At 46.8% G+C, this 12,206-nt stretch overlaps 2 protein-coding genes and 1 long non-coding RNA gene across 3 annotated transcripts in view; 1 reads left to right on the forward strand and 2 right to left on the reverse strand.

The window, feature by feature from the left end:
* Positions 1 to 2,402: 2,402 nt before the first annotated feature.
* Positions 2,403 to 6,909, reverse strand: LOC127060004 (translation initiation factor IF-2-like). Its single transcript, XM_050978555.1, has 3 exons — positions 6,745 to 6,909; positions 5,295 to 6,638; positions 2,403 to 3,758 (listed from the first exon to the last, which is right to left on the reverse strand). The coding sequence occupies exons 1-2, from the start codon at positions 6,907 to 6,909 to the stop codon at positions 5,622 to 5,624; spliced, it is 1,182 nt and encodes a 393-aa protein (XP_050834512.1). The 3' UTR covers positions 2,403 to 3,758; positions 5,295 to 5,621.
* Positions 6,345 to 8,768, forward strand: TLNRD1 (talin rod domain containing 1). The gene has a single exon (XM_009089979.4). It carries the CDS (start codon positions 6,930 to 6,932, stop codon positions 7,995 to 7,997), a length of 1,068 nt encoding a protein of 355 aa, XP_009088227.1. The 5' UTR covers positions 6,345 to 6,929; the 3' UTR covers positions 7,998 to 8,768.
* Positions 8,769 to 10,365: 1,597 nt separating this feature from the next.
* The window catches only part of LOC108961998 (uncharacterized), a 105,504-nt gene continuing 103,663 nt past the window's right edge, over positions 10,366 to 12,206 (reverse strand). The window contains exon 38 of the long non-coding RNA XR_007778468.1: positions 10,366 to 10,581. This is a non-coding gene — a long non-coding RNA (uncharacterized LOC108961998). The remainder of the gene's footprint in view (positions 10,582 to 12,206) is intronic.

Here is a 12,206-nt window from a genome sequence, read left to right on the forward strand (position 1 = left end):
CTCACAGGCAGAATTAAACCTGAAGAATCAGAACATGTTATCTTAAAACCAAGAAAATGTCTAAGACAAAAAACAGCACAGCAAGCAGAATATGCTGTCATCTCGAGCGTGAACATTTGAATAATTCAGAATAATTTCAGTCCTCAATTTAATTTCATGCGTAAGACAAGCACACTTACTTGCCATCTATTAAAAGAATACAAATTTTTGTTCCACAGTTTGTCAGATCTTGAATTCCTGGACCCAATTTAAAAAACTAAGTCTTTAATTAAAAATTTTCCCAGATTAGTGATTAACTATGATGATTCTGACATGAAATTCTAATTCAGGTACTAACCTTGAAATTCAGATTCTGACTTGAGTTTTGAACATAAAATAAATCTTTACCCTGAATTTGTGTTATCATGTGAACATGCATTTTATAAATTAAAATTCATTGATGGGACGGAGATGCCTGATAGATGACATCACAGCTCTGTGTCATTACCTACCTGCTCAGAGCTGGGGAGGGGGTATGCTGCCTGTCTACTCAGCTGCATTAGAGCTATACAGTGTGATCCTTGAATTCAGAAACACCACAGAATGTTCCTCTTAGAATCTTCCATCTGACTGCAAGATTTGCCACAAATATGTGCTGGTTAAAACTATGTGCTGGTTACACAATTTAAAGTTACCCTATTAAGAAAAGAATTACATTAAATCAATGTCAAAGAAGATTTACAGAGTTCCCACAAGAATTCCATTTATACTCTAATTTTCAGAATCTAAATGAAATTAGTTTTGTAGTCCCAATTTCATTTTAGGTTTACAGGTCAGTTTTGGCACCTACATCTAATGTAAGTAATACATTACATGAACTTCAGATGAATTAGAGGTGCTAGGCTTAAATTGTTAGTGATCAGCAGCCCTGCTCACAGAACACAGAGAGAGGCACAATGAGAGCAGTGTAGGATCAGAGACTCCTGTGAAAATATCTATTAAACTTCTCTCACAACACATTAAAAGAGGGCAGGGAGGGGAGAAACCCAAACCCTTCTGTAGAGTATTACAGCTGCAGGACAGAACATACAACCAAGAGTACAATTCAGGAAGGGTGGGCCCTTGCACATTTTCTTCAAAATACCATGTTCTCCTTTGATCTCAAAAAAACCCAGACGTAAGAGACTAAGGGAGGGTCGTGGATTCCTGTTTATGCTGGACCACTCTAACCAACAGCATCTGCCATTCTTGCAGTGAGTACTCCTGAGCTTCAAGGTTACAAACCTGCCTCTGGCCCTTCTCACCTGCTCCAGGGAGGGAGAAGGGAACTACATGGGGGGAAGGAGCTACATGGAACCTCCTGGGCACCGGCCCCGAGACACATGAGGTGCAGGAGGGATGTCTGTGTGTGAAGATGGCAGGCAAGAACAAGAAGCAACAAGCCATTGTTGGCTGTATTCACATAAAATATGGCACAGCTGTCCATTCAGAGCAAGAGGAGTTTTGTAGCTGCATTTTCCTTTTCATAAAAATGTGTCTCTTTTCCACATTGATGTATTAAATATCCATGGTAACACCAGGGGACAACCAATTGATTATATACAGCAAGTGGTGAAAACAGTGCAATAAATAATGAATGAAAGGACAACAAAAGAAAAACCTCTTTTGCTGTATTACCTTTCAGTTGAGAAACAGGAACTGACCAGCATCCCACTACTGGGATGTTTACATTAATGTTGTCTACATAATGAATTTGTTCTACCTTTGATACTGTGGTTTTGACTATGCCACGTTAAAAAAAGAACAAACACAAACCACCGGAACATCAGAACACCAGATTAATTAAACCTGTATGTGAAAGCCCACCCCCTATCCTAAAACCTATTTATTTATAGACAAAAGAAACAAACTTGTGATTGTGTTTGCACTTTGCTGTCTCAAGTGCCTAGTTAACTGTTCCTCCAGATCTGTGTTTCTGGCTACAAGCAGACCAGTTCTCAGGTTGCATCCCTGTGCATCGACCATGGCTACCTCGGCAGACCCGAGACAGACCAAGACCTCACAGTTTAATCTCTCATGAAGTAATGGCTGTAAGTACTGACCACAAAACCCTTACTCAGCACCAAAGCATTTAAGACAAAATAGATCTTAAGAACAATAAGCTGGTCATTCTTGGAAACTTGCCTTTCCTTCTGTGTGACTTACGCTGCTGCAGAGAGGAAGGCCCATCTTAATCCACCCTCTTCTGCAAACTCTGCTTTGGTATTGAAGTATGTCTTCCATCAGTCCCTGCCAACTTTATCCTCCTGTGATTTTTAGTTTACAGCCTGACAAAACAGCTGCATCCCTCAGAACTGGAGCTATCATTCCTGTAATTACAATTACCACCTCATGGGTTTAGTCACATACAGCTGACACAGGGGAACCACTGAATTGCCTTTTATTCCTTCATCAGCTAGCTCCCTATTAGGTTAGATCAATACATCTGTACAGGAAAGTAATATAAAGAAGTACAACCCACCATACAGTAACTTCCTCTCACCCACCTGGCCACATACAGTGCTCATGAAATTATTACAACTTGGTATTCTTCAGCTATTACTCAACAGTGGCTACACTGGCAAAAATCAATTCCTCCTTCACAATGAAATATTTTACTAAGCAATAAAAGGGCTAAGTTCTTTCAGATGATTCAGGAAAGAAGACTTCAGCCTCCAGTTTCTGTTGTACTAAGCACAATGCAAAATAAAGATCAATGTGACAAAAGAAGAGCTCATACAAGTAAGCCAATCTTCTGTACACTACTAAGCCACATTAAAAAGCCTTTTAATCCCTTGTATCTGACAATGCCTGCTGGTTTGAACCCCAGAGAGTTAATTCATTCAGACTCTGTCACTGAAATCGTTTTAAAGCCAAGCATGGCCACCTGATTGTCACATCATCAAGTTTTTATACCAATGCAGTGAGCTGCCCAAGCCCTGTGGATCACCTTTGCACTGAAATAAATGGGCATGAATACATCCTCCTTGAAAGAGATGTGCAGAAGACTTAGGAAGAAAATACCCACCCAAACATCACTGAGTACAAGTCTCCTCCTTAATCACAGAGATGCATGAACTGGCACTTCAAAGCATGTACCTTGCTCAGGTACCAGCCCAAGAGAATCCACCTCCAAGGCTGCATTTTAGAATGAGACTGCATGTTCATGGGAAACACAGACTAAGAGGGAATCCAGCTAGGCCAGGTGTACCTAGGCAGCAACCCTAGAGTCTGTAGGATGGATCTCACAGGGACCTGCTCCAGGAAAAGCCACTTGCATGATAAAAATGACTAATGAAGGTGGTATTTTCGACATTATTTTTTCAAAAAGCAAAAGCTAAGTGACTCTTCCCCAAACATTTAATATGCAGAAAAACTAAACACCCAAGGCTTCTATGGGAGGACAATGACATTTGGCAAGACTTCCTTGGACACTGTCCACATGCAACACCTACTACAAGACAAAAATTACCAGTTTTCCCCCTGGCTAATACCAAGGCAGATGAGGACTAGATCAGCCTGGTGGATAGGTTAGAAGAGCTAGAAAAAAAAATTGCTTTATATTGTAGCAGTTACTAAGGGCTTTGGTCAGGAACTGCCATGGTTAAGGCCCAGCTGGGTATCTGTGGAGGGAGACTGGTGGAGGAGGCACTGCAGGACCTGTCCAAAACAAGGATCTCTCCCCTTTGTCCTTGGGGCATGGCACAAATCACACAGAGCATCGTGGCAGGCAGCAGCATCTAAAAATGGAAAAGATTATTAGGTCATGTAACACCTCTTCTAGCCAGGGATGAGACCTACGTTTTCTAAAATGAAATCTTTCAAACCCTAATTAAATGTAGTCAATCCTCATTAAAGATAAACTAGGTTAATATTTATGAGAGACATTCCTTGTGCTGGATACTATCTCACCTCATTTAAGGACGTATCTGGAAATACTTTGAAATACAGTTCAGCTGGCTTCTTCTGCCCATTGATTTTTATTTTTCAGAGCACTCTGAAATCATTCCTATTTATACTTTTGAAAACAAGTTGCTGGCAGTAAGCCAAAATTGTTTAGGCCCAAATCATGACCTTCCTAGAAACTGCTATAATCTGACTCAAGTAAACAGAATTTCCCTCACACTGTTTTTGTGAGGAGGGATGGGTGGAGAACTGCCCTATTTTTGACACACCCATAGACCAGTATCTACCCCTTTCCTCAAGCCTGGATTTATGGCAAAGGCTTCCCCTGCCCTCCAAATATGTACACCCTGTTAACCTCCCACTTTCACATCTGTGCTCATCCTGCTCTACAAGGAGAAGGCCAAAGGTTCTTCTAGCCAATGGCTAAGAATGTGTGCAAATAAACTTGTCTGAAGCTCTTTAAATGTATGGAATCCATTTGCTGGGCTCTGTTTGTGCCAGGATATTGTTGGACCTGAGCTACAACTGCAAGTGAGGAATCTGGTTCAATTTCCATTTATTTCAAGGTCACTTACACCCCTGCAGCAGTAGGAATGTAGCAGGATGTTAACTGCGAATCGGGACAAATGTACTTCTGAAGCTCTGTAACCTGCTAAATGCATTGTAAATGCCTAGAATTAGGCAGCTGGCTTAAAAAGAAAATTCTGATTTAAAGGTGCAAAATAATGTTATTATTTAGCTGCAGCTTAAGCTACAGCAAAATACATAAAGAAATGTAATATGTGGTTTCAACATGGGCTTTGATTAATCAGAATTATATTGATGCAGATACTGTGCAACAGGACGGAATCTGATGTGTGCCTCAGGTTTACTGAGCGTAACATCTTGCTTTTGACAAGAATCATCTCAAAAAGTTCTTGGTGTACTGCAGAATGGAATCAGATCAGAGGAAGTCTTTGTAGAGCTTTCAGTACACAGCAGTGTCAGTAGGTTTACATTTTCCCTGCTGAAGTCTAATAAGCAGTAACCAGTGTTCAAAAACAGCGACAGAAACAGGAGAGCAACAGACCAAATTCGTCTTCATTGGTTTAAAATCTGGGTCAAGGCCTGTGCTGAGAGCAGTATTTCTGTGTAAAGAAAGCTGAGGCAGTCCCCCATCCCGCGTTTTCAGCACTCCCGACGGCCAGCCCGGGCCGGGTACCCGGAGCCCCGCGGGATGAGAGGCGGGCCCGCGCTCCGAGCCGCACTGCCTCGGGTTCTGCCACTCGGGGCCGGCTGGCACAGGGACGGGTTCTGCCACCCGGACCGGGACAGCCCGACACGGGCGCTGCCTGGCGGGCCGGGACCTCCGAGCGGAACGCCGCACTCACCTGGCGGGCTGCCCGGGGCAGGGGCCGGGCAGGGAGCGGCACCCGGGCCGGGGCTGGGGCGGCTCCTCGCTCTCCGCTATCCGACCGCTCCGTGCGCCCCCGGGCCGCGCTCTCCCGGCGGCCGCTGTCCGGCTGCCTCTCGCCTTCCTCCCAGGGGCCTCTCGCTCCGGCATCCCCGCTGTTTATTCGTGGAGCCCCTCCGGAGCCCGGCGCGGCGGGGACGGGGCAGCGACGGCGGCGGACGGGCGGTGCCGGCGCTGCTGCCCCCTCCGCCTGGGAGGAGCGAGCGGCGGCGGGCGCGGAGCGGCGGCGGGGGGAGGGCAGGATTTAAACGAAGGGCGGTGACACCGCACAAAAGATTTCGATAGGCTCAAGTGAGGTTACAGCAAAGGCAGCGGGGCGGGGGAGCTCCCCCGGAGCCGTGCAGCGTCTGGCTGGCAGCGCCGTCGTAGCCGCCGCTTCCCAGTAGTTTGTCTGAAAGCCAGAAAAAGGGAATTTAAACGAAGATTTCCTAGCTCTCTCCTTTTTTTTTTTTTTTTCCTCTTTTTCTTTTATTTTTTTTTCTTTTTTCCCTGGGAGTTGGCCGCTCAGCCAGGGAAGATGGCAGGAGGAGCGCAAGGCCGGGCGGGTCGCAGCATCCGCGGCTGCAGCCCGCGGCCACCACCCTTGTTTGCGGGAAGAGCCTAAGTTGGTGCGGCGGCGGCCACCGCGGGAGCCGGCGAGGAGGGCCCGGGGCGCAGGGGATGGACGGCGGCGGCGGGGAGCGAGCGCGCAGCGGCCGCGTGAATGATCGCGGCAGGAAGGAGTGAGGCAGCGGCAAAGGAAGGGGAACGGATCCGCCCGCCCGCCCCAGCACCCGGATCCGGTGGAGCTTTTTTTTTTACCCCCTCGTCTCTCTCTTCTTTTTTTTTGTTTTTCCTTCCCCCCGCGGTCCTCCGCGTCCCGGCTCCCCGCCGTGCCCCTCTCCCCTCCCGGGCCGGCTCCCCGCGGGTGCGCGGCGGGGCCGTGCGGGGCGGGCGGGCCACACCCTCCGCGGCGCTTCCTGCGAGCCGGGGCCGCGGCGGGCGCCGGGGGCGGCACATGGTGCGCAGCCGCCGCCCCTCCGGCCCCTGCGAGCTGCGCCCGGCGGGCGCTCCCCGACCGGAGGCGCCGGGGGCGCGGTAGCAACTTGGAGGGCAGCGCCCCTGCCCCAACTCCGCGCGGCGGCGGAGCGTCCCTGAGGTACCGCGTCTGGTAAAGGGAACTTCGCGCAGGATCCCGCAGCCTGGGAGCCGGACGAGACGGTGGAAGGAAGGCGAGCCAGCCTGCGAGAAGGAAAGGAGAAAAAAAATTACGTATTTTTAGCTAAGGGATGCCAGACCGGGGCCCGGGGGCGCCCGGCGAGCGCCGCCCCGCCGCGGGAGCGCCGTAGGAGCGGAGGCTGGCGCCGGAGCGGGGCGGGCGCCCCGGCCGAGCTCGCTCCCCGAGCAGCGGCAGCCCCGGCGCCCAGAGCCTTTTCTTGCCTCCCGGCGATTAATGGAATGATGTTGCGGAAAAGGCAGAGCGATCCTGCCGGGCTCAGTCGGGACTGCTCGGGCGGCGGCGGAGGCGGCAGCAGCGGGGTAGCGAGCGGCATGCGAGTGCCCCCCCGGCGCTATGGCTAGCGGTGGCTCCGGCAAGTCCAGCAGCGAGGTCTCCGGCGGCGGCATCCCCAGCAGCAGCTCCCTGCAGAGGAAAAAGCTCATCTCTATCTGCGACCACTGCAAGATCAAGATGCAACTGGTGGCCGATCTGCTTCTGCTGTCGAGCGAGACCAGGCCGGTGAACACCGAGAGTCTGTCTGTCTTCGGTGAGTCCTTTGAGAAGTGCAGGGACACGATCATTGCCAGGACCAAAGGACTCTCCATCTTGACCCATGACGTCCAGAGCCAGCTCAACATGGGGCGCTTCGGGGAGGTGGGAGAAAGCCTGATGGAAATGGGGGAGCTGGTGGTCTCCCTGACCGAGTGCTCTGCCCACGCTGCCTACCTGGCTGCAGTGGAGACTCCAGGGGCCCAGCCTGCCATGCCTGGCTTGGTGGATCGCTACAAGGTGACCCGATGTAGGCATGAGGTGGAGCACGGCTGCGGGGTCTTGAAGACCACCCCTTTGGCAGATATGAGCCCTCAGCTCCTGCTGGAGGTTTCTCAGAACATGTCCAAGAACTTGAAATTCCTGACAGACGCCTGCGTGCTGGCCAGTGAGAAATCCAAGGATAAATTTGCTAAGGAGCAGTTCAAACTCAGTGTCAAATGCATGAGCACCAGCGCCTCTGCCCTCTTGGCCTGTGTCAAGGAGGTCAAGACCTCGCCCAGCGAGCTGACCAGGAACCGGTGCGTCTTGTTCAGTGGACCTTTGGTGCAGTCTGTCTATGCTCTGGTGGGCTTTGCCACTGAGCCCCAGTTTTTGGGTAAAGCTGCCACCATTAATCCAGAGGGCAAAGCTGTGCAAACCGCCATCCTAGGAGGAGCCATGAGTGTGGTATCTGCTTGTGTGCTCCTGACCCAATGCCTCAGGGATATAGCCCAACACCCCGAAAGTAGCACCAAAATGAGCGATTACAGGGAACGGTTGAGGAACTCAGCTTGCGCCGTCTCGGATGGTTGCAACCTGCTATCTCAGGCACTAAGAGAAAGATCTTCACCCAGGACTTTACCGCCAGTGAACTCCAATTCTGTGAATTAACCCCCACATCTTCTGTTTAGATCCCAGTCATTGCTAAAGGAAAATAATATCCCACCTCCTCACCCCTTTTTTGTATACCAAAGAATTTGCTTGGATGAGCCCAATCCTTTGATTTCATGTGGTGAAGAAGCAGAACGTATTCAAACTATATGTACTAATAAAGGTAGCCAGTTTTGGCTTCTTTTTATTTTACTTTAAAGTTAAGCAAGTGTCTGCAGATAAATTTTCCTTTATTCCACAAGGTCTTCACACAAGTGGTAAAACTGTTTCAAAGTTTTTTATATTTGGGGAGGTGGGGGTATCTTAGAAAAAGGACAAAAAAAAAAAAAGAGCTTTAATCGCGCTGGGTGCGGTTTTTAAAGTTTGTCTTGTCTTGTCTTCCGAAGTTTCCCTTCTAAATTTTGCTGTTCGGTTGTGCAGGAAAAAGGTTACCTCAGTTCTAAGTCATTTAAAAAAATGAAAAAACCCAACAACACATAGATGATGGATGTAGCTACTATTTTGTTTGTTTTTGTTTTGTATGACTTTTTTTATTTTGCATCAAGTGTTAGGTTAGAAGTGCATTTGGTGTGTAGGAGTGGAAGGACTGGAGGTTGTGATTATGTTTTCCATGTGTTGATTTCCAAACTGGGGGAAAAGCTACTGTGAGTGTTTAAACAAACAAACAAAATTACACTATAACAAAAGTGATTTTTAATTTTTTCCAATGTCAGTTTTTATCTTGCATGTACTGGAGTATTTATTTCATCTATTAAAATGTTATGTTTCTCAGATGCTTTTCTGTGAATCTTTTAATACTTGAATAATTGAACAACTAGGCCTGTTTGTATTCTATGTCATTTCCCCCAGGGAATGGGTGGTACAAACCTAACTGTAAGTTCTAGACAGCAGCATGCAGGCTTCAATTCAGTTCTTTTATTTTCATAAATACTGTCCCTCTCCCAGTACTACCCCTAGCACCCTGAGCTGCTCCAGTTGTATCTGTGGGCAGCTGGGCAGTGCTGCATACTCTGGGACTGCTCTGCAGAGCACTGGTGATTGCTGCAGCAGGGCACAGCCTGGCTTTGTTTGTCTTTATCAGCATTTGGTGTTACCTTTTGAGAAGGTTTTGTATTTTAACTCTTGCAGGTGTTGTGGGCCATCTGTGTGTAAATCTATGAGTTTCAGTACGATTTCTTAGAAAACTGCTGGTTAGCCTGGCGTGTGCCATACGTCTTCTTGGGATTGTGAAGGTTTGCTGGAGTGGGTACTTTAATTCCTCAGAGGTTTGTGTTGGAGCTCCTCAGTAGAGATTTCTGTCACAGCAGTTTGAGTTTAGTGTTGTAGAGGATTACAGGAGACCATGGCTAGCTTTTGAGGTGCAGCCGACCTCCAGTTGAATTCCTTGGGAGGTGTGAGTGGAGCTTAGTGCAGACTGCAGTAGTTCCCAGAGCTGCAGTGATGAATGTTGTCAGCCTGGCCCTGTGAGATCTGTTGCTTTCTATATGTTCTGTTCAATAGAAGAGCAGATCTTCTGGAAAGGAGGTTTTGTTTCTCTGTCCTGCTCCATTGCCTAATTGGGTTTTTTAATAGGTCTGCAGATCGAACCATGTTGAAAGCTATTGACACCTTAAAATGTTACTGTGGCTTAAACCTCAACAAATACCGTCCTATTTATTCCTTTGGAGAAGGAAACCTTTGGGCTTTGGGTATGGAGTGGACCTGGAGTAGTGAAAGGTCTTTGCTTTATAGCATTATTGTTTCTCTTGCATATGATGCTTTTACTTACTTAAGTGGAGTGAACCGTTACTGGGTAGTGGACAGACACATCTGTTGGAGGAGATAAAAGCTACATCCGTATCTTCAGGGTTAGAGAGAAATAATTCCTTAAGTACAGAGGACTTCTGTATTAGGTTTTGTTTACATTTAAATGGAACTTTTCTGACTTCAGTGAATTGTATGAACAATTCTTTGCCATAATCAGCCCCGGCTGCACTCCTTCAGGGTGGGATGTTGTCACCATGCAGTGTGTGCTGCAGAGGCATGGCTGCCCACAGCTGTGTGGTGCAGTATAGAAGTCCTCTCACTTTTCTTTAATAAATAAATCTATGCACACAGTGTTCTAACTTTGACTGGGATGCCTCCACAGCTATTTGCTCAGAGGCTCTCAGGTGTGCACACACAAACCTGTTCCCATAAGTAGGCAGGAGCAGCTGTAGGTGTCCCAAGGGACTCGCAGGAGGCCAGGGCCATGTCCAGGTGGCTCTGTGCTGGGTGCAGTCTCTGCTCAGCTGTCCTTTGGATCTCCCTCCCTCGCGTGTCTCCGGGGGAGCCGAGGCACCTCCCCAGTGACTGTTCCTCCTTCTCTTTTCCGCCGGGGCTCTGGGGAAGGAGGAAAAGGGGCAGTGTTCAGGATGTGCTATCTCCTGCCGCAGACAGGAGGTGAGGAACCTGCCCCACCCTTCCTGTGCGGGATCCCGGTGGGGCAGGATCCGTGCAGGACGTGCAGGGATGGGGCTGGGAGAGCTGCAGGGCACAGCTACAGCCAGCATCCTTTAGCTCCAGGGCTTTGCAGGTACTGTCACCTCCTTGGTGAGGCCTCCTCCTGCCAGACAGAAACCAGAGAATTCTCAAGGGTAGCTCTGCAGAACATCTGACAAAAAAAAAAGTAATGTCCCACTGGCTCTTTTGATGTTTCTACTTATTAGTTTTTGGTGCTGCTGAACTAATTAGATCCTTTTTGATTCATTTTTTCATTATTGAGATTATATGGATCACAGTACAGCCTCCTTTCTACCTCTGCATATGAAAGGCACTGTATTATTAACGATGATAACGCTGATTTTTGTTGTGGTAAGATCTTGTTTGAAGTGGTTTAGTGCAATTTTTGTTTTAACAAGGTTACTGTAGATTCTTCCTCCCCTTTCTTATTATATTTTTAAGTGAGGTACCTGCATACAGATATAAATAAGTATGTATCTTCTTCTTTTTTTAATACTAAAAGAAACCAGACTGCCTTAGGTGTCCTTTTGCTTTTGAGCTGTGTGAGTTCAGGAAAGATTCAGTTTTATAAATAAAGTGGGAAATGTAGCCAGGCCATGATTTTTTAACAGGCTGACAAAAAAAATACATATACGCAAGTAGTAATTTCACCAAAGTAACCTCCTATAACATTTTAAAACAATAGTAATTTTAACAGTTCAAAATGTTCAATCATTTCTTTCGAGAGTAGAGATCACACAAAGGGAGGCACACACTGCACCCTGGCCCCAGCTCAACACTATATCTGTCAAAATGTGCTACTCATGTAATTAGCACAGCAAAGTTGAAAAAAAAAAGTTTTGATGGCAACAAGCACAACTTGCACATTGTAGCATTTTTCTGAGCTGAAAAAAGGGGGGGTCCCACTACTAAGTGTGAATAAATGTATCTTTTAAATGCTGTAGAGCCACATTTATAGACTTAATGTATATTGTGATAATTTATTTGGAATTTGTTCCTATAGAATATTAATTCTGACACAAGACATTAGTTCAATAGGTAGATTCATGCTGTTTGCTTACTCTGTACTCTCTGGGCCAGAAGAAATACCAAATGGATGAGTTTTCAGGGTGCACTTGAAAGGCCCATCCAGGTCAGTGATTATCACTTAGCACCATACTTAGGCCCCTGCTCCCAAATCTTCCACACCATTCAAATTAGCAGGTACTGTGACTATTGCATCAAGGGGTTACACAAGCATGAGATGTTTTCTGATGTGGAGTCTTGAAGGAAAAAAAAAGTTTTAGGGTGCTTATATCACATATGTCATAGACTACTCTAAAAGTGCATTTAATAAAATGGTTAACTTATTTCTAAAGACATTATGCAATGCACATTTGTAGCCAAAAACAACGCTATCCCCACCACAAGAGAAGTAAGCTTGTTTTTTAAATGTAATAACTTTTTAACAGGGAAGAAGCTGCCACCTTTGTATTGTCTGTAAATTTGATACTATCTTGTGGTTGCTTCTTCAGCATGGGGAAGGTCATTATTGATGTAATAATACAGCAGCTGAGTTCGAGTTTGAGATCAGAGCAATGTGTTTTCTGATTCTAAAAAAAGTAAGTTCTGTAAGGCAACCAGTAAGCCAGCAGCAGAATGCTATTGGAAAGCAAGTACACTATTTAAGGGAACTTGCAAATGTAAAGCCATGTTATTTTTCAAAACTAAGAAAGGAAAAAAAAAAAA

This window comes from Serinus canaria, chromosome 10 (genome assembly GCF_022539315.1).
Source record: "Serinus canaria isolate serCan28SL12 chromosome 10, serCan2020, whole genome shotgun sequence".
Lineage (NCBI taxonomy): Eukaryota > Metazoa > Chordata > Aves > Passeriformes > Fringillidae > Serinus > Serinus canaria.

Excerpts from the sequence above, each read along its gene's own strand:
- LOC127060004 (XM_050978555.1), bottom strand. The coding sequence starts at position 6,909 with ATGCCGCTCGCTACCCCGCTGCTGCCGCCTCCGCCGCCGCCCGAGCAG. Across the intron at positions 6,639-6,744 it reads CTGCTCGGGGAGCGAGCTCG|CTAAAAATACGTAATTTTTT; the intron begins GCCGGGGCGCCC and ends GGCATCCCTTAG.
- TLNRD1 (XM_009089979.4), top strand. The coding sequence starts at position 6,930 with ATGGCTAGCGGTGGCTCCGGCAAGTCCAGCAGCGAGGTCTCCGGCGGC.